General features: G+C 39.9%; 1 protein-coding gene across 7 annotated transcripts in view; it reads left to right on the top strand.

The window, feature by feature from the left end:
- Positions 1–22304, top strand: part of DCX (doublecortin) — a 224278-nt gene that overhangs the window by 183045 nt on the left and 18929 nt on the right. For all 7 annotated transcript variants that reach the window (XM_058197005.1, XM_058197009.1, XM_058197007.1 and 4 more), the window contains 2 exons: positions 13459–13561; positions 15885–16022. In XM_058197005.1, coding sequence (XP_058052988.1) covers positions 13459–13561; positions 15885–16022 — 241 coding nt within the window. The remainder of the gene's footprint in view (positions 1–13458; positions 13562–15884; positions 16023–22304) is intronic.

Below are 22304 nucleotides of genomic sequence, written 5' to 3'. Positions count from 1 at the left end.
AAGTATCAAAATCAAATCTAGACCAGTATCTGTTAAACAGTGTGAAAGGTCAAATATTTTTAATTTTGTCTGTTTTGACAATTTGATTGTTATAACTCCAGATGGGAAAACATCTGCTTATCGATAAAGGAGAATATTTGTAGTTCAAGGTTGAAATGAAGGGTCCTTAAGGTTCTTGGAGCTTGGTTGCTTTCTTGCAGATATTTTACTAGCAGTGATGATGTTACCTAGTTTGAGTAAGGAAAAGTCTGCAAGAAAACAACCAAGCTCAGAGAGCACCAAGGACCCCTGAAACCTCTATTTATTTATTTATTTATTTATTTATTTATTTATTTATTTATTTATTTATTTATTTATTTTTATTTATTTATTTGATTTCTATACCGCCCTTCTCCCGAAGGACTCAGGGCGGTGTACAGACAAGAATAAAACAGACGGTACAATATACAAATTTAAAATGCAGTTAAAAAACTTATTTTAAAATTGGCCTGAGAAATAAAATATATAATAAGCTAAAAAAACCCATTTAAAATTAATTACTAAGAATTTAAAAATTTGTTAAAATCAATTTAAGCCAGCCCCGCGTGAATAAAAAGATGTGTCTTCAGTTCGCGACGGAATGTCCGAAGGTCAGGTATTTGGCGTAAACCCGGGGGAAGTTCGTTCCAGAGTGTGGGAGCCCCCACAGAGAAGGACCTTCCCCTGGGGGCCGCCAGCCGACATTGCTTGGCGGACGGTACCCTGAGAAGTCCCTCTCTGTGAGAGCGTACGGGTCGGTGGGAGGCATGTGGTAATGAAAGTCTGGTCCATAATGTTCATTTTTAAATATCTGATATTTTACAGTCTTTTCCAGTTCTTTTTGTGCTACTCTAATATTTTGTGTGGTCTCATCTATAGGTACAATTTGCTTTGTGATGAAAAAAAAATAGCATGTCCCTATCTAATAGCTTATGTTCCTGTTACGGATTCTGGTTTGGTTTAGTTTAGTTTAGTTTAGTTTAGTGTCATTGCACCTCGTACAATGAAATTAAATGCCATCTTCAGTGTACATCATACATGAGAAAACTATAAAAATAAAACAAAAACACACATCCTTCACATTCTATACAATTAAATTGAAAACCCCTGATACTTTAGTACATTGGCATCACACTCTACAGTAGAATCCAGTGGTGCAATTTAGTCATTACAGAAGTCTAAAAAAGGATAATATTAGTAGCTCAGGGTTAATATGAAGGGTCCTTGTACTCCTTGAGCTTGGTTGTTATCTTGTAGACATTTCATTGCCCAGACTTTCATTACCCAAACATTACCCAACTCATCAGTGCTAGAAGAGAGAGGAATTTGTGGAGAGAAGGAGAAGGAGAAGAACCATGAGGTCCTTGGTGCTCTCTTGCAGAAGTTTCATTACCCAAACTATGTAACCTCATCACTGCTAGTACTACTACACTAGCACTGATGAGGTTACCTAGTTTAGGTAATGAATCTTCTGCAAGAAAACAAACAAGCTCAGAGACCACCAAGGATCCCTCTTACAGACATCTGTTTTGAGCTTCTTAAGCATATTTAAAGTGATTAGCCTAGCATTTTTATATATTCATAAAATTCATAAAATATATATTCATAAAAGCTAGTAAAAATACATGAAAGCATCTTTCAGAAGAAAATAGCAAGTGAAAGCCCTAACTCTGACCCCTAGTAATGGCTGTAAAAATATATGAAGGCAGAAAAAGCTGTGTTTTTTAATTAGACTGTTCTACTAGCTGGATCTTATCTAATATTTAAAGGCTTCTTGACATCCATGTCCAGCTTTAACTGAGAGTAAAATAAGGGTAGCAAGGATATTTAGAGACAAGCTGATGGTTACAATTCAGGGGGGAAAAATTAAGCATTCCAGATTTTTCTTGCTACATTGAGCTTCAGTGATCATGCTTTCTTGTGATTCCCACCATGGGAGTATCTATATCTTGATATGTCTTTTAAGATAGGAATAAGATGAAAGAAGGCATGGAAAAGAGTAGAGGAAGGAGCATTTTAAGGAAAGACCGTGATGTCTTTTGGTGCATTTAATGTAAGAAATACAGTGCCCTAGGCAGACATGGTTCAGGTGTGTAGGATGAAAAGAGAGAATAAAGAAAGTTGTGTTTTTTCTTCTCACAGTGCAGAAATGGTGTCCTGCCATAAGGGTAGGATTTTCAGGCAAAGGCCTAGGGCCCACTTGGCAGAAGGGAGAGATCCCAAATATTGCCAATTATTTTGAATTAAATGATATAACACATACATCATTAAGTCACTTTGCAAAAATCTCGGTTGCATTCCTAGTAGAATTCAAGTTCACCCAGTAACATTAGTTGGTGAGAGATCCTAGGGCTGTGGGGTTCTTGGCAATCTCTGAGCTTGGTTGTTTTCTTACAGATGTTTCATTATCCAATTAGGTGATATCATCAGTGCTACAAGAGAGTGGGGGTTTGTTTATATAGAGTGGTTTGCCCTGCCAGTGTTGGTGGAAGTATATAGCTATACTTCTATATCTCCTTTCCGATGGTAGGAGGGTAATGAAGTGATGACCAGGGTAAGAGTTGTCCCTGAGAATTTTCCTCACTCTTCTAAGGCAACGAGCCCTAGCGATCTCATCTAGTGGTATTAGGGGACATCCCACAATATTTTGTGCTGTACTTACCACCCTCTGTAATGTTTTTCTATTTGCGGCTGTCAGACCAGCATGCCATACCGTGATGCAATAAGTGAGGACGCCTTCTATTGTGAACCAGTAAAAGAAGGTCATCAGTTGTTGTTCCACCCTGTTTTTACGTAAGACCTGAAGGAAATGGAGTCTCTGTTGGGCCTTCCTGGCCACCTGGATCATGTTGTTTTTCCAGGTGAGGTCTTCCCTGAGATGGACTCCCAGGAATTTAAAGGAGGAAACTCTCTCTACACAGCCCCCCTCAATATAAAGTGGGGCAGGTTCCTCTCTCTTCCTCCGGAAATCCAACACCATCTCCTTGGTCTTGCTGATGTTCAGGTACAGGTTGTTTTGTAAGCATCATGTGGAAAGTTTTTGAACCTCCCCCCTGTACTCTGTTTCATCTCCATCTGTAATAAGACCCAGTATAGTGGTGTCACCTGGGAACTTAATGATCACAGTAGATGGGTCTGACGGTACACCATCAGGTGTGTACAGTGAATACAGGTAGGGACTGAGCACATGCTAACCTTCAGGGGGTTGGATATGACAGACCCAGCCCTCAATGTTTGTGGCTGGTCCCTCAGAAAGTCTTTGATCAAGTCACAGATGGAAGATGGAAAATCCATGTCAGTCAGCTTTTCAATAAGGATGCTCAACAGAATGGTGTTGAAGGCCGAGCTATAGTCTATGAAAAGCATCCTGATATAGTTCCCGGATTTCTCCAGATGGCTCATTACAGAATGTAAAGTAGTAGCTGTGGCATCGTCTGTCGACCTATTCCCCTTGTAGGCAGACTGATATTTGTCGAAGTCCAGTGGGAGGCATGTCCTAAGGTGTTGGAGAACCAAACTCTTGAAGCATTTCATTATTACAGACATTAATGTGATAGGTCTGCAGTCATTTAGGCAGTTAATTGCTGTTTTCTTCGGGACTGGGACAATAGTGGCTGCTTTCAAGCATGATGGAACACAGGCTGTTTGCAGGGAGATATTAAAGATCCTTGTTAGGACCCTTCTAATTGATCGGCACAATTCTTTACCACTATCCCCAGCACCCCATCTGGGCCTGCAGCTTTGCAAGGATTCACAGCCAGCTCTCACTTGATGTTCGTAGAGAGTGAGTGGCTGGGAATCCGAAGGCTGGCGGGCAGCGGCTACAGGATCTGGTCTTTTTATTCATAGCAGGCAAACAAACAAAACAAAAAAGCAAGAGGCATAACTGAGGGATATTTGAAAAACCTATCCTTGGATACAACTACCTGTCCCATCAGATCTTGCAGAAGAGATATGCTATGGGTCTTGTCTATTAAGGAATCTACAAGATTCAGGAAAATGGCACAATCTTGTGGAGCATAATTCTTCCAGAATTTAGATCAACCCCGAATATCTGGCCTTTAAGATGGACCTGAAAATGTGGCTGTGCCACCATCCTTGGAGGCTCTGGTAACATGGCAAGAAATTTCTTTAAATTAAAGTAGGTACCGTATATACTCGAGTATAAGCCGAGTTTTTCAGCACGTTTTTTGTGCTGAAAAACTTCCCCTCGGCTTATACTCGGGTCTATACGGCTTATACTCGAGTTTTTTGTTTTTTTTAAAGCCCCTCGGCTTATACTCGAGTATATACGGCTTATACTCGAGTTTTTTTTTTTTCTTTTTTTCACATTTTACCGGACGGAAGCCCTGCCGGTGCAGTGAGAGGGCGGGGCGGGGGAGCCGCCAGCCTTCTCAGCTGAGGGAGGGAGGGTTTCCCCAACCGGTAGGTGCCTCATTTCCCACCCTCGGCTTATACTCGAGTCCCCAGTTTACCCCAGTTTTTGGGGTAAAATTGGGGACCTCGGCTTATACTCGGATCGGCTTATATTCGAGTATATACGGTACTTCTTTTCTAAAATTAGGCAAGTTCTTCCTGCCATGTGACTTTGGTAGCTTTTTGCAGAGACTGGATAGGGGAAAGTCAGATTAGCTTGGAGCAAGGTGGAAAATCTAGGTAGTTCAAATAGAGATCTAGAATTTACACTGAGGATTGCTCATTCATTATTGATTGGAAGACGAATCGTCAACTATTTTAAGCACTGATGTTTTGACACCTTGAGGCAACTATTGCAGAGCTGTTGACTGTAGACCAATGAATCTTTTCTCTAACAGAGGTTAATAATGCAACCCCTGGCACCCCTGGCTGCAAATATATTATTCATATGAATAAAAAAGCATCTCAGCTTGAGACTAATTGGCTTCCTCAAGTATTGAAGGTACCAACATTTCCCCAAACATATTTACTTCCAGCTTAATGTTAATATTGGGTGCAATTTACCTAATGGCCAAGTGTGTGCTATTTTAATTCAAGCTGATGCACAGTTGGAAGGTTATAGCCTTTCAAGAGCAGCATTAACTTATTCTCAGATAGGCTGGAAATGACAGACCCAGAAATTTTTTTGCACACCTTTTCGAATGTCCAAAAATGTTTCCTGAGTAGTCTTTAGAAACACACTTCTGGGTCGATTTCTATTTGCAATCTTAACCAACTGCAAAGTTGACACCCGTTTGTATTTAAAATAATTGTCTTCCTGGTACAGCACGGAAAGTCGTAGATGCAAGCAGCTCATTGGGTGAGTAGGTTCAGGGTTGTAATTATCAGGAGTAAATGAGGAACAATCTTCATAAACCTCATCAAGTGCAACAAAAATGATTAGGAGGCTGGAGGCTAAAACATACAAAGAATGGTTACAGGAGTTGGGTATATCTAGTCTATCGAAAAGAACTAGGGGTGACATGATAGTAGTCTTCCAATATTTGAGGGGCTGTCACAAAGAAGAAGGGGTCAACCTATTTTCCAAAGCATCAGAAGGCAAGACAAGAAGCAATGGATGGAGACTAATCAAGGAGAAAAGCAACCTAGCACTAAGGAGGATTTCCTAACAGTGAGAACAATTAACCAGTTCCACCCCCTCTGTGAAGTTGTAGGTGTTCCACACTGGAGGTTTTTAAGAAGAGCCTAGACAACCATTTGTCTGCTTTGGTTGATCGAAGGTTAGATTAGAAGACTTCCAATGTCCCTTCTACCTTGGTTATTCTGTTAATAAAAAGAGCATGTAACAAAGATTGCAAGTGGGCTTAGTTCTCACAGTCCCCCAAACATATTTTTATGATCTTACATATAATTTGTTCATGCTACTTGCTGCCATTTTCTCTTCCACAGTCTCCATCTGTTCATTTTTTTCCAGAACACTTGGGTAATTTGGTAGTGCTCATTATCCAATGCTTAGTAATGTGTTTATGAAAATATTGAAATGACATCTTAATACCAATGCCTCAAGTCATGGGTGCCATTTTTCCACTGAGAAATATCACTCACCTCTAAGCATAACTACTTTAGCATCTAGCAAACAATCCCAGAAATTTTATCTGAAAGTCAACCTCAACTCACATTCCATTCCAAAAAAATTAAAGGGATCCCATCCTAATGAGGTTCCCAAAAACATTGAAAATCTGCTCATTTCCCTTGTTCCCCTTTTTCTGGACATCCCTCCTTTTCTTCTTTTATTTTATTGTTCTAGTTTTTTTAACAGATTATTAAACTCTCAAACTCATTTGGAATTCAGTTGCTCCTTAAATTAGTGTTTTTCAACCTCGGCAGCTTTAAGACGTATAGACCTCGTCTCCCAGAATTCCCTAGCCAAACTAAGGAATTCAGGGAATTGAAGTCCACATATCTTAAAATTGCTGAGTTTAAGGCTGCTAAACACTGCCTTAAATTTTGGTAAATAAATGATGGTGACTCCCAACTGCAAGTGAGATCTCGCCAAGGTAGAAACACTACAAAAGAAGGGTACAATTTGTAACTAGATAAAAGAAAATCCTAAAAAGAAAACATAATCTCTATCCTTCTCCATGACAGCCAGTTTGGTTTACTGGTTATAGCATCAGTCTAGAAATAGAGAGATCATAAGATCTAGTCCCACCTTAAGCACAAAGCCAGCTAGGTGGCTTGGGCCAGTCCCTCACTCTAAGCCCTAGGAAGGAGCAAATGGCAAGTCACTTCTGACAAAAACCTTGCCAAGAAAACTGCAGGAATTTGTACATGTAGTCATTAGGAATCAAGAATGACTCGAAGGCAAAGTAAGAGACAATTTGATCTTGTGGTTAAGGCACCAGGCTAGAAACCAGAAGACTGTGTTATAGTTCTGCCCTGGGCATGAAGCCAGTTGGGTGACTAGAGGATAGTTCTTTTTTCTCAGCCCTGGGAAGAAGAAAGCAAGGGCAAACCACTTCTGAAAAACCATGTCAAGAAAAGTTTCTATGGAGATTCTCAATCAACCAGGTCACGGTTGTCCCAAAAGTGCTTTTCCAGAAGGCAATTTGGAGAAGTTTCTTGGATGAGAAGCACAATATTTTCAAAGGAAACAAAAAAATCCAGTTGTCTTTTGGAAAGAGCACTTTGGGGACTTACCAAGAAAACTTCTGAGACTTGTCCAGATGGTTTCGAGGGAGGGAGGGAAAGAAGGAAGGAAGGAAGGAAGGAAGGAAGGAAGGAAGGAAGGAAGGAAGGAAGGAAGGAAGGAAGGAAGGAAGGAAGGAAGGAAGGAAGACCCCTTCTCACAAAGAAGAGGGGGTCAACCTATTCTCCAAAGCACCAGAGGGCAGGACAAGAAGCGATGGATGGAAACTAATCAAGGAGAAGACTAACGTTCCATAATTAAGCAGTGGAATGACTTGCCTCCAGAAATTGTGCAACTGGAGGTTTTTAAGAAGACATTGGACACCATTCATCTAAAATGGTATAGGGTTTCCTGCTTGAGCGGGGGTTTGGATTAGAAGATTTCCAAGGTCCCTTCCAACTCTGTTGTTCTGTTATTCTGATACTATTATATCTATTTGACTTATTCCTCCATTCACTATATTCATCTCTTCCAACATCTTTCCTCAAAGATTGTTCATCTCAGATCTACATAAGGCAGTATTACTACATAAGTATCCCCTTGTTGCAATTATGGTACTGCTACGCAAATTATTACACATAATGTGCAAGATCTGCCCAAAGCAACATCAAAGGCCTTCGCCTGGATAGCTGAATTGGACATCCAGGTATGAGGCCCCTGACATACCCCATAGAAGTTTTGTATAACATTATGTGGTTTGTGTGTATATGTTTCCTTCTCTTATGTCATGCTCTCATCGTATGCTAAATAAATAAATAATAAGGCAATATAACATTTGATTTGAGAACTAAACAAGATTACGTACACGAAAAGTGATGCTATAATGGAAATAAAATATCAAAAAATACAAGAATACATGTAGTGGGGTTTTTTTTAAAAAAAAACTTCAGTCTGAACGAAGAGGAAGCTAGCTAAATATCTGCAGAATTTCACACTTTGGAAATTATGGAGAATGCTCACTTGAGAAATAAAACGACAGAGATGCAATAAGATGTTTGCCAAATGTGTACGCAAAATTCATCTTATTTTCCACCGTTTGCATATGTCAACAGTTTTATGCACCTATGTGCAGGGCTAGAGAAGAAACACCTGCATTACAAAAGATCTCAATTTCCTATAAATACAAAATGCAAGGTGGTGGTATTGGAATGTACCATATGCCTCTTGAGAGAACTCCTCAGCCTCTGCCTTAAAGTTGCTGTGAAGTGCAAAAATCACACTGGCAGAGTTCACACATAAAATGAAGCTGTAATATGATTTGCTTAGATTTGGCCTATCAACTCAATGTGTAAATCCCAAATTTTGTTTCTGGCTTAACACAGCATGTGAATCCAGATACTGTGACTCGGGTCTATCTCATGGCCGATTTCCTTCATCGAAAGTTATTACATAATTCCCACAGCACTGTCTTATGCCTAAGGCTATCTAACATGTAGTGGGACTGTATTACTATTATTCTTCTCATCTTTCCAATTACTTATTCCTATTCATATCTTATGACTATCATCTGTCTGTTGGTTGTATCTCATGGTTTGTAGTTGTATCTTATGATTTAAGATCACTCTGTTGCTTTTATACTGTATATGCTGAGAGCTTATGCATCGAAAACAAATTCCTTGCGTGCCCCATCACTCTTACAAAGAATACAGTTATTCTGTTCTGTTTTGTTCCGTTCTGTTCTATTCTATTCTATTCCATGCCATTCCATTCCATTCCATTCTTTTATTATTTACTCATGCAGGCTTACTTTATTCATAATGTGATTTTGGGGCATAGCTTCTCTGCAACCAAAGTGTCTGTAATTTACAAACTCAGGCTCATAGCTTAGCACAATATATGAATGCCACCTATTGTATATTTATACAATAAAATCTGGACAAACAAACCATTGACTGTTTGGTGGGGAAATGCAGCCAATAAATTTTGCAACTTTTCTCTCTGCTGTGTCAGTTATCTCATTTTTTGAAAATCAGCTGTTCTTCTCTTTCCTGGCCATGATTGCTATGAGCACAAAGAAGCATTTAGAACTGAATGAAGTACCACATGTCTTTTTGGAGGTATTTTCGCTAGTTTTTTCCCTGAGAATTCTATTTCTGGACAAATTGCTCTATATACAGTAATTAGAACAACTGATTAGTATGAACACAAACTGGACCCCTGTCTTTTAAAGAGTGTCAGCTATTTTAGAATTAAAGTATTTATTAGGCTCAATATAGAACTGGCATGAATCGTGGGAGGATATTAAATTTTAACTTGAGCTTCACTCCTAATGACTACATAGACATAGCCATGTTTCCTTGGTAAAAATTCAGAAGTGGTTTCCCATGGCCTCCTTTTAATAGGCTCTTCCAGCTTCCCAACCTTCCAGCCTTTGAGATTGGTTGGTGCTCTCATTCTGGGAAAGGGAGCTGTGAATTTCTTTTCTTGTTGGCTACAGGTCCTTAGAGAAGCAAAGTCTGTAGAAGCAGAATAAAATGTGGGGTGGGGGAGAGAGAAAGAGGGAGACTGTAGAAGTAGGATGGATGGACAGATGGATAAACAGATATAGATAGAAACTGGATGCTCAATTGATAGATAGAAGCAGAATTGTAGAAGTAGGATGGATGGATGGATGGATGGATGGATGGATGGATGGATGGATGGATGGAGAAACAGGATGATCAATCGATAGACCTAGATAAAAGCAGGGCTATAGAAGCAGGAAGGATGGAAGAATAGGCAGGTGTAGATAGAAACACACTGGATGATCAACTGATAGATCTAGATAGAAGCAAGGCTGTAGAAGCAGCATGGTTGGTTGGATGGATGGATGTTGAAACAGGATGATCAATTGAAGGATTTAGATAGGATTGTAAAAGCAGGATGGATGAAAAGACAGACAGATGCAGATAGAAACCAGCTGACTGACTGATAGACCTAGATAGAAGCAGGGTTAGAAGCAAACTCCACATCTTTAGTGTATTCAAGGACTATAGAATTACAATTAGAACCACTTGGGAAGAATTGACAGGGAACATTGTAAAGGTTTACCTTATGAGAGAACTCAATTAAGATGGCCACTTAAATTATGTTCTTTAGAGCTACACAAAATTTTCATCTGAGGGTATTTCACCTGAATCTCCAGATCAGTTTGCTGCATTGTAATGTTTGGGTTTTTGTTCAAATAAAAAGTCATAGATAACTCAGTGACAAAACAAATTCAACCAGTGTTGGGGGCAATGACTGCACATTTTATAAATTGAGGTGACAAACACACACCCTGAAATCTAGATTATTAGAAATGATTGCAAAGGCCTTTTCAATCTTGCTCTAAGAGCTAAAAATTACTTTCAACCACAATTGAGCCCAAAATTTCTGTTGCTAAGCAAGACGTTTGTTAAGTGAGTTTTGCTCTGTTTTACGACCTTTCTTGCCACAGTTGTTAAGTGAATCACTGCAATTGTTCAGTTAGTAACATGGTTGTTAAGTGAATCTGTCTTCCCCAATGGTTTTGTTTGTAAGAAGGTCAAAAAAGGGCATCATATGACGCTGGGACTTTGCAACTGTCATAAATATGAAACAGTCACCAAGCATCTGAATTTTGATCACATGACCATGAGGATGCTGCAACCGTTGTCAAAAGTGATCATACGTCACTTGTTTCAGTGACAGTCACTAAAGAAATGGTTGTAAGTCAAGGACTACCTATATTTGCAAGCATGTCACTTTCCTTTAATACAAATTGCAGGTAGTCCTCGACTTATGACCACAATTGAATCCAAAATTTCTGTTGCTAAGTGAAAAATTTGTTTAAATGAGTTTTGCCCCATTTTACAACTTTATTTGCCACATTTGTTAAGTGAATCACTGCAGTTGTTAAATTAGTAACCTGGTTGTCAAGTGAACCTGGTTTCACTTTGCTTGTCAGAAGTTTGCAAAAGGTAATCACATGACCCCAGGATGCTACAACCATCATAAGTGTGAGTCAGTTGTCAAGCATCCAAGTATAAATCACATGACCTTAGGGATGTTGCAATAGCCATAAGTGTGAAAAATGGTCATAAGTCACTTTTTTCAATGCTGCTATAACTTTGAATGATCACTAAGTGAACTATTGTAAGTTGAGGACTACCTGTAGTTATTCCTTTTAAGCAAACTCACTCTCAGATTTGTTTAAGAAATTGTTCATTGCCCCATGATACTACAGCCAACTAATGATGGTGCTCTTCAGACCTGCCATCCTGCTGTACCAACCTGCTTAGCTAGATGCCAGCTGCCTTAAGAAATGGGGGAAGGAAACTGCAGGGCAGGATAGAAGGGGGGAGGATAGAGGAAAGGGAAAGGAAAAACATCATGCCATCCCATAAGAGCTGCAGCCTTCTCAAAGATCATCCAATGGAATGCAACACCTTCAAACCTATGCAGCTGGGGACTGTTACCAAAATAATTAATTTGAATTCTATTGGACACTCACCAGTAACCAAGGGAGGGGGGAAATGAGACCCAAAGGGGAATGTTAATTATGCTCTTTGGGCGTGAAAGGCCACATTCGTCTTTGCTACTGTCTAACTGCTTGGCTCTAGTAAAGTGTACTTTCTATGACCATGAGTCCGAGAGTCCTTTTTTGCTAACGGTCCAAATTGGGACAGCTGACAGATGCTATCTGTTCAACCGTGTCCAATTTTCATCAATTCTGTGGGCCGGCTCTCCTCACATATTCTGATCTTGTGCGGTTGTTTCAGGTTTGTTTATGCGCTGACTGCTGTTGGCGTTGATGGTGTCCAGAGATGGTGTCCAACCCTATTCTGAGCATAACTGCTTTTTCCGTTTGATTGCATGACATGGACAAAATAAGTAAGGCAGAATTTTGTGATGTTTGCCTGCCAGCTATATGTGTGGTTTTATACACTCTGGTACTTGCTTCTTTGTCACCTTTGCAATCCCAGGGATGCACAGTAGCTCCAGCCAACTAATAACAAATCATTAAATTAACAAATGTTGAACTCTATGATATTTCCAACAAATTTATGGTCAAAGGAGTGTTTCACAACAAAGAAGACATCTGGAAACATTTTCTAAAGGAATTCCGTATTTTAAGGTCTTATTCACTGCGTGTTTCTAGTTCTGAGACACTTAATATTTTAAGTCCCTAAAGAGAAGGTGACAGGAATGACTGTGAAATGCTTATTTCCAGGAATGTAGTTTTCTTGTCACAGTGTAATTGTAACTGATAGTTTACAAGTTAAAATTAAGTTGTCATGGTTGTAACTTGTCAAGAAGCTTACAGGAACATTTTTTGTTTTCTTACTTATGATACGTCTCATCTTTGTTATTCCCTTGCATGAAGCAGGGAAAGTGAAATGGTTTTGTTTTGTGGTATTTTAATTCTGCCTTGGAGAAACTCTGGGTCTTCAGTTAGACCTTCTCGAACCAGAGGTTGGCTTAAATTTCAGGTAGGTCAGAGATTTGAGACTACATTATTTCTGTATTCTTCCTACCTATTACTCACAAGAAGGACTGATTTCTCCATTGAGCCTCAAGCATTACCCGCCTGTATCTTCTAAGGAAACTTGGTCCATCAGTCTTCGTTTCTGATGTAGGCCTGGAGAGTTAAGGTCACCAGATTCAAGTTGACTCTGAGGATAGACTATCAACCAGCGGTGAAATCCACTTACCTTTGCTACCGGTTCGGGAACAGGAGCCTATGGGAGCAGGGGGACACTATGCACGTGTGCCTCTTCTGCGCATGCACAGAGGGTCAAAAACAGACATAATGACATCCCGGCAGGTGGGCAGAGCCTCCCGCCACTACCGGTTCCCGTGAGCCGGATAGATCTGGCCAGATTTCACCACTGCTATCAACTATCTCATCCTCTCTTCTGGTAGAGAGCAGGATGAGATAAGACCAAGGATGAGATCCCCCATACCAGAAGATTCAATGAAGTGGCTTTATTCTATTAGATGTACACGTTCCATTTTAATGTCTTCTTGTGATAGAACATGTCAGGTCCTACTCTTGCAACCTGCCCAGAGAGCTTTGGTAATTATGTAATCCTATAACTCGTAAAATGAAGGCATGGGAAGAAATTGCCTGGGTATTCATCTGGCATGAAATAGAACCTGTAAAACAGAAAGCTTTGCATTATTTCAAAGTAACCGATCTCCCACCACCCCTTTAAATGATAGATGATTCTTCTTATGCCAACTCTATTTTACATTTTGTGTTATAGTTTGTGTAAAGGGAAATAGAGATACTGGCGGCAGAGAGAGAAACAGTTTTATGTTTCCAAGAAATCTGAGCCATAAAATGAATGCTGCCAACTCACACTAAACGAATGACTTTATTTTTTTGATAGGTAACTTGCCTTCATGATTTCTTTGGCGATGATGATGTATTTATTGCTTGTGGCCCAGAAAAATTCCGCTATGCCCAGGATGACTTTTCTCTGGATGAAAATGGTAAAATCTCTTCCACAATTATTATTTTTTAAAGGGAAAGGGTATCTTCTTGCTAATTTGGGGGTTACTTGCATTTGTATTAGACATTTTATATTAAATAATATTGCCCAGACTCCCAATAGAATTCAGGTTGCATTTTATACATCTCATTGGAACCCAACCTACCAAAATTGGAACCCAATTCAAATTCCTGTGAAGTATTAGTACCGCTATACAAAACCTTAGTAAGACCACACCTAGAATATTGCGTCCAATTTTGGTCACCACACCATACAAAAAAAATGTTGAGACTTTGGAAAAAGTGCAAAGAAGAGCAACTAAGGTATTAAAGGCCTGGAGGCTAAAACATACAAAGAATGGTTACAGGAGTTGGGTATGTCTAGTTTATTGAAAAGGACTAGGGGTGACATGATAGCAGTCTTCCAAAATTTGAGGTGCTGCCACAAAGAAGAGGGGGTCAACCTATTTTCCAAAGCACCAGAAGGCAAGACAAGAAACAATGTTTTGTGTTTCATGAAAAGATTGTAAATTTCATCAAAGTCTTGTTTGCTTCTTGCCACACCGTCCCCTAAAATCCCCTCTATAAATCTGCTTGATTATTTTTCCTTTAGACAAAACCTGGCAGTTGTGTAACACTCCACTCAGTTGCCCCTCCTGCCCCTCCTGTGCCGAGAAACTCTGATTCATTTGAAATCTATTAAAGACATTTAATACTTTGTAAGAACTAAGCAAGATTGTTGTACATTACAGATTGCTTCTCCAGACTATGACTGATACCCTTGTTTTTGTGGGAATTGTCACCATTCGTAAGAAATTATCACTATCTGGATCTCCTGCACTTGGTTTTCCTCTCTTTTTATTATCTTCCAAATGTTTTGGATCTTATTCCAAAAAGATGCTTTGGAGAGTTTGAGAGAGAGAGACATCACATCTTTCTGTATCAGTTTCTATGCTATATAGGAATTGAAGTTTCTCCACAGCTTGCATCTATCTATCTGTCAATCTATCTATCTATCTATCTATCTATCTATCTATCTATCTATCTATCTATCTATCTATCTATCTATCTATCTATCTTTCTATCTTTCTATCTTTCTTTCTATCTATCTATATCTATCTATCATAAGAAAGGCTGAGCGCCAAAAAATTGAAGCCTATGGTGGTGGAGAACTCCTGCAAGTCCTGGGCAGTCCTAGAAGAGATCAACCCTGACTGCTCTTTAGAAGGCCAGATCTTGAAGATGAAACTCAAATACGTTGGCCACTTAATGAGATGGAAGGACTCAATGGAGAAGAGCCTAATGCTGGGAAAGATTGAGGGCAAAAGAAGCACGGGACGACAGAGAATGAGGTGGCTGGATGGAGTCATTTAAGCAGTAGGTGTGAGCTTAAATGGACTCCAGAGGATGGTAGAGGACAGGAAGGCCTGGAAGAATGCTGTCCAGTGGGTTGCGATGGCTCAGACACAACTTCGCAACTAACAATATCTATCTATCTATCTATCTATCTATCTATCTATCTATCTATCTATCTATCTATCTATCTATCCCTTCCTTCCTTCCTTCCTTCCTTCCTTCCTTCCTTCCTTCCTTCCATCCATCCATCAGATTAGATTGTAGCTAAAATTGATAATTCCTAATTCGATTGGTGATCCTTGGAGGGTATATAAAGTATCTTCCCATAATTAAGGATCCTAAAAGCTAGATTTTGAGGAGACATTCTAGAATGAGTAGAAACTTATTTGAAGCCAAAAAGGATAATTTAGGAGACTTACACCATCTGGAATAGGTATATTTAGCACAAAGTGAAAGTATTCTGCCAGGCATCTACGTCCAATATTTAGATCAAGGGTTGCTTTTCATTAGTCATACTAAACTATGATGAGTTTCTGATTGGTTCCCAGTAGGGAAGCCATTCAGAGCAGTTTCAATACCAGATTGATCTGTTCATTCAGTGAAGCTTCATCAAACTAATTTGATATCATGAAGTTTTGCAAAGACTTTTCAAACTTTTTGAAGGTTCCCTTTCCAGTCAGAAAAGATTGGAAAGATTACAAGACATTGTCTAATGAGATACTGCCTCATCATGTACATGTGGGAGGAACCAAGTTGAAAAGTTGGTTCAAATCAGAATTCTCCAACCTGGATGGCCTCCACCTGGGTGGAGTTTCAGAATTTATACAAGGCAGCATGAACGTTGCAGATAATTTGGGAACCTGAATTCCATTCATCTAAAGGACATCAAGGATATAGGTGTGCAGCTTCTAAAAAGCATCACATTTACCAGGATCTCGTGAGTGTGTTCTGTTTTTGTTTCATTTACAGAGTGTCGAGTAATGAAAGCAAACCCGCCTACCACCCCAGGCAGCAAGTCATCTCCAACCCCACAGAAGAGCTCAGCAAAAAGCCCAGCTCCATTGCGCCGGAGCAAATCACCAGCTGATTCAGGTAACCTTCAGGATGGTGAGTGATTGTTCTCTTCCAACCAATAAACTGATGAGCTCATGGATAAATTAACCTAATTGAGAAGCATATCCCTCTTTGATTGGAGACTGACCAATTCCAATGTTATGGAAGAGTCCATGAAATAACCTGGTCTTTGCTTATTTCTGCTGCCTCACTGGATTAGGGTTGGACAAGGGAACAGGCTAGAAGTGAGTGACTAAGACTGTAGCTGTAGCTCCTACTGCAATTTATTGCCATTAATTCTGTCATCTGCATTCCAGAAGAAATAATATTTTAAACTATTTATTTATTTGCATCCTGCCTTTATTATTTTTACAAATAACTCAAAGCGGTCAACATATCTAATTTCCTCCTCCTATATTCCTCACAGCAACAAAATGTGAGATGGGCTGAGCTGAGAAAATGGGACTGGCTCAAGGTCACCCAGTTGACCGTCATGGCTAAGGCAGGACTAGAACTCACATTCTCCCAGTTTCTAGCCTGCTGCCTTAACCACTAGACACAACTGGTTGTCCCAAAGATGCTTTTTCAAAAGGCAACTGGACTTTGTTTTTCCTTTAAAACATTTTGCTTCTCATCCAAGAAGCTTCTTCACAAACTGGTTCAGTTCACAAACTGGTTATGCCAGGGGTGTCAAACTCAAGGCCCGGGGGCCGGATGTGGCCTGTGATGTGGTCGGATCCAGCCTGCAGGGCTGTCCTGGTCTACCCAGTGTGAACTGGAAAGATCAGGCCAACGTAACTTCGGCCCAGTCTACTCAATGCAAAGAGGAAACATGCCAGCAGTTTGGGGAGTGGCATCAAGCTGGCCACCCCCACCCAGTGTCCTCCCCCCCCTGCCTCCCCCCGGTCAACCATAGCCCTGATGCGGCTCTTAGTGAAATTGAGTTTGACACCCCTGGCTTATGCACTTCCAAACTTTGAATAGTACTTTCTTAAAATTGGAGCCCGATATTATGAATCTTTTCCCCTAGCATTTCTCATTGGATTTGATAAAAATGTGGGTTCAGAGTTTTTCTCAAAGGAAAAGAGGATTTCAGTAGGATTCTTATGGAGGGAGCACAATTTCTTTGTGCTTGTTTAGTTACTTTGTTCTTTACAATAGCCCTGCAATGATGCTGTGTTATAATATATCACACTTTGAGTAGGAAATCATAGTTATTCTACAGTTTGATGAAATTCTTGGAGCTGGCTGAGATGTGCAATGGACAGCTTTGATTCAAGAAAAGATATCGATAAATTTCAATCATGATCGGAAACCTCTTCTGGATTTTGTGTGTGTGTGTGTGTGTGTGTGTGTGTGTGTGTGTGTGTGTGTGTGTGAAACAGAAAAAATGAAATTATGATATATGGATTTTATTTGATAATTAGAAAAAATACTGATAATAGGTAATAGAAAAAATGAAAGTTGTGTTGTAAACGTAGAGTAAGAGCATAATGCAAATTCATTCTAATATCTGTTGCAAAAGAAAGTTGGAAGTCATTTTTATATTTCTTTTTCTTTCTTTTATTAATTTATTATTTTATTTACTAGATTTTTATCCTACCTTTATTACTGTACAAGTAATGTAAACATATCTAATGCTCATTTCTTCTCCTTTTCTTTCTGCTTTGCTTTCATTTTCATTTTTTGTTTTTTTTCCTTCTATTTTAATTATTAGTTTTTGTTCGTTTTTATCTCTCTATTTTTTTTAAAAAAATCTAATTTTGTTTTTTTAAAAAGAAGGAAAACATCTTTTAGAAGAGAAAGAACGACTGTTATCTCCAAACAATAATGGGAATCTTTCTTGCTCATTCCCATCCTGTGATTGGAAGGAATTCATTCTTTTTTTCCCCATCTCTGATATATTCAGATAAAATAGAGCAGGATAACATGCTTGGCTCAGCTGTAGTTTCTAGTTTAAGAGAGGACCGATCGATCTGCCAACAATAGAAAGTATTATTCAATCTCCTATAGACAAAGAAGTGTGTTTTAGTGATCAGGAAAAGTCAAGTAGCTGAAGAAGAACATGAAGCAAGAAATTAACAATGATAATGCAGTGTTTGTTTTAACCACTGAGCTGGGCAAAAAAAACCCTTAATAGACAAAAGCGTCCATCTCTCTGGGTTGTCACATCAATTGTTGGCAATAGCTCAGCGGAACTGACACAGCTGCAGAGTAGCTTCAATCTTCCTTGTAGGCCTCCAATTTTTTTTTTTATACCAAAGTGGGTGATGGGGGTGGGTGATGATTAGGACCAGTGGTGGGATTCAAGTAATTTAACAACCGGTTCTCTGCCCTAATGATTTCTTCCAACAACCAATTCGCCAAACTGCTCAGAAAGTTAACAACCGGTTCTCCCGAAGTGGTGGAAACTGGCTGAATCCCACCACTGATTAGGACCCTGTGGAAGAAACTGAGCATATGTTATGTGGAGAAGCTTTACAGTGAGATGTGTAGAAGATAATGTTTCTAGGTCAGGATTGAAATGAGGCGTTTTTGGTGCTCTCTAAGCTTGGTAGTTTTCTTGCAGAAGTTTCATTACCCAGCTAGGTAACATCATCAGTGCCAGTGAATATGGGCAAACCGAAAGAATAGAGCACATAGTCTGCAACACTGGGATTGTGTGTTGCAGGGACTGACACTAGACAAACAGAGACTGACACTAGACAAACAATCAAGCAGAAAGCAATACCCTATCAAAAACCTATCAAGCAGAAAGTCTACTCTCCCAATACTTCAGGGCAAGTATCTGTATATAAACAGGAGACTAACCCTACACTCATTATCAAAGATGTCACTTAGCTGGGTAGTGAAACATCTTTAAGAAAAGAGCCAAGCTTAGAGACCACAATGATTCCACAGTGAGAAATCAGGTATTATCTGAATTTGCTGACCATCAGAATTATTAAATAATGGTAGTTGGCATCTTTTTTTTTTTTTTGTTTTACATTTATACCCCGCCCTTCTCCGAAGACTCAGGGCGGCTTACAGTGTATAAGGCAATAGTCTCATTCTATTTGTATATTTACAAAGTCAACTTATTGCCCCCCCAACAATCTGGGTCCTCATTTTACCTACCTTATAAAGGATGGAAGGCTGAGTCAACCTTGGGCCGGGCTCGAACCTGCAGTAATTGCAGGCTGCTGTGTTCTTAATAACAGGCCTTACCAGCCTGAGCTATCCGGCCTCTTGAAGTTGTGCGTGGTTTATTACTGGAGGGTTTTAAGAAAAGACTGGGCAGTCATTTGTCTAGAATGGAATGATCATTCCTGCAGTAAGCAGTGTTGGATGAGAAGAGCACCGATGTCCCTTCCAACCCTATGATTCTATGAACTATACTACATGTGATAATAAAGAAAAAAGAAATTCCATTGAATGGGTGGAAGTTTGCTCTCATAATATTAAATCTATCTGTTTGGATTATGAACCAAGGATGATTTGAATTCAAATATAATTCTGTTTTGGTAACATCCAAGCATCCATTCAAATTCCTTGACTAACATTACTGTTACTTGCACAAATTGATCAAAATAATAAAAAATCTATTACAATGGAGAAAAAGACCATGCAGCTTATACACTCATTTTCAACCATCAATTAATTAATGAATCACAGTGTAAGGGCCAGCTTCTCTGAGGTTTTTCTTTTTTTTTGGTTTTTGAACGGAGGCACACCTAACTCAAAGCAGGCTCTGGAGTCCCTCAGGGCATGCAGTTCAGGATAAAAGAAATTAGGAACCCCTGCCCACCCAAATGCAGGTGTGAATAGGAATTGTATCAGCCTCTCTGAGAAACAGATACAAAGAGTTTCTCAGGGTCATTTTACAATCTACTCGTTCCCCCCTTTTTCCGAAGTGTGAGATTTCTTCAGGGATTCCTGGCGCCAGGCAACGGTTATAAATCAGGGTAAAGTTTATACAAAGAGGATCAGAGAAGAAATTGGATACTTAGGAAAAGAATTAAATGTGACGCTCCAAATCCCCCCCTTCTTCCATGAAGAATGGCAGATACACGGATCTGACATATTGTCTTCCTCAGAAAAAAGGAAACTCCACCTAGAAAGACATAAAGTAAGATTTAGAATGGTTTGTGTGGGTATTTCAGGTGGAATTTCTGTAACAGTGTGGGGGAACATGTTACGTAACATGTTCTGTAACATGTTTTTTCCCTACCCATTCGTTCTGAGAGGATGGTAGGTGTTTCCATGCCACTAAATATTGTGTGGAGCCGTGGTGAGTGTGAGAGTCAAGGATGCCTTTGATTACAAAATGTTGTTCTCCTTCCGCCATAATGGGGGTTGGAGGTGTGGGCGAAGGGGGTCTGACTTTTGAAGTGATTTCTGGCTTGAGTAGGCTGCGGTGAAACACTGGATGAGGCTGCCTAAGTGTCTTAGGAAGGAGGAGTTCTACCGTGACAGGGTTTATGATTCTGGTGATAAGGAATGGGCCAATGAATTTTGGTCTCAGTTTCTTAGATGGTTGTAAGGATTTCAGAAACTTGGTGGATAGATATACATGGTCCCCAACCTTGAATGGTTTGGATTTGCAGTGTTTCTTGTCAGCTTGAACTTTAAAAGCTGCTCTTGCCTCTTGTAGCGCTAGTCTGACCATTGGCCAAGTGGTTTGTAGATTGTTTATCCACTCCTTAAGGGAGGGGATGTCAGGTTCCTTAGCTAGTAGCTCTGGCATGGGGTTAAATTCTTATCCTGTGGCTACCTGAAAAGGGTTGAAACCAGTACTACTATGTACAGAGTTGTTGTAAACTACTTCAGCAAAAAGTAACAGGTCAGTCCAATTGTCCTGTTGGTAGTTAATAAAACATCTTAGATATTGTTCCAATACGCCATTCATTTTTTCAGCCCTCCCATTTGTCTGGGAGTGGTGTGAAGAGGACAGCCCCTGGGCGGAGCCTAATAGATTTTTAAAAGCCTGCCAAAATTTGGAGGTGAATTGGATGCCCCTGTCTGAGATAATCCATTGGGGAGCTCCATGGAGGCGGTAAATGTGGACTAAAAACATTTTTTGCTAATGCCTTGCCTGTTGGTAACTTCTGGCAGGGTATTAAATGGACCTGTTTTGAAAAGAGGTCTGTTACAACCCAAATAATTGTGTTACCCGAGCTGTCAGGCAGCTCCACTATAAAATCCATAGAAATCTCTCTCCAAGGTGCTGAAGGATCTGCTACAGTTTGTAAGAGCCCTGGAGATTTTCCTTGTCGTCTTTTTGCAGTTGCACAGGTGGGGCAGCTAGCCACGTAGCTCTCAATGTCTTTTAAGGGATGGCCACCAGAATTGCCTTTTGATTAGGTGTAGCGTTTTCACAAATCCGAAATGTCCAGCTATCTTGGAGTCGTGGCATTGTTTCATAAGCTCCAATCTTTGGCTAAATCGTCTTTGAGCAAACAAATGTGTTTGTGTGCCTGGAACTAGTCGTCTTTAAGTAGTGCCTCCTTAAATTTTGAGACTGTTGCATTGTCGGCAAGCAGTTCTTTTTTGGCTTGTGCTCAGGTAACAACTTTGGTGGCTAGCTGGGATGTTTGGAGCATAGGTTTAACAATTTCAGTCTTTTTTACTGTTGTATTGGGTTATTGTATTGTATCCTGGACAGGGCATCAGCTAAGAAGTTTTTCCCTCTTGGGAGATATTTGAGGGTAAAATTAAAATGTTTAAAGTATTGTGCCCAACGTACTTGTTTGGGGGAGAGTTTTCATGAGGTCTTCAGAGCTTCTAAGTTTTTATGATCAGTCCAGACTTCAAAGGGTATTTTGTTCCCTTCTAAGAATTGTCTCCATGTGAGGCGGGCCCATCGTACTGCATAAGCCTCTTTCTCCCATATCTTTGCTCAGTTTCTGTCAGTTTCTTGGATGTGTATGCACATGGTTGCAATTGTCCCTGTTCATTGTTTTGAAGTAGCACTGCTCCTACTGCCATGTCGCTGGTGTCTGCTTGGATGACAAAAGGATGTTCTGGGTCTGGGTGTTTTAGGATTGGTTCGGCTGAGAATAGCTGTTTAAGTTTTTCAAATGCCACTGGCATTCCATTGTACAGTTAAAGGGTTGCCTTGGTTTTGGTTCCCACCCCTCTTTTGTCTTTAGCAAGTTCGTAATGGGGAGGGCAATTTTAGCAAAGACTGGAATGAATTGATGGTAAAAGTTAGCAAAACCAAGGAAACTTTGTAGTTGTTTACAGGTTTGGGGTGGCTCCCAATCAATGATGGCTTTTACTTTAAGTGGATCCATCTCTATTCCCTTGTGGGATATTCTATACCCCAGGTAGTCAATCCTTTCTTGGTGGAACTTG

Source organism: Ahaetulla prasina, chromosome 11 (assembly GCF_028640845.1).
Source record: "Ahaetulla prasina isolate Xishuangbanna chromosome 11, ASM2864084v1, whole genome shotgun sequence".
Taxonomy (NCBI): domain Eukaryota; kingdom Metazoa; phylum Chordata; class Lepidosauria; order Squamata; family Colubridae; genus Ahaetulla; species Ahaetulla prasina.
The sequence above is the reverse complement of the archived record's forward strand: the minus strand, read 5'-3'. Positions and strand labels throughout refer to the sequence as shown.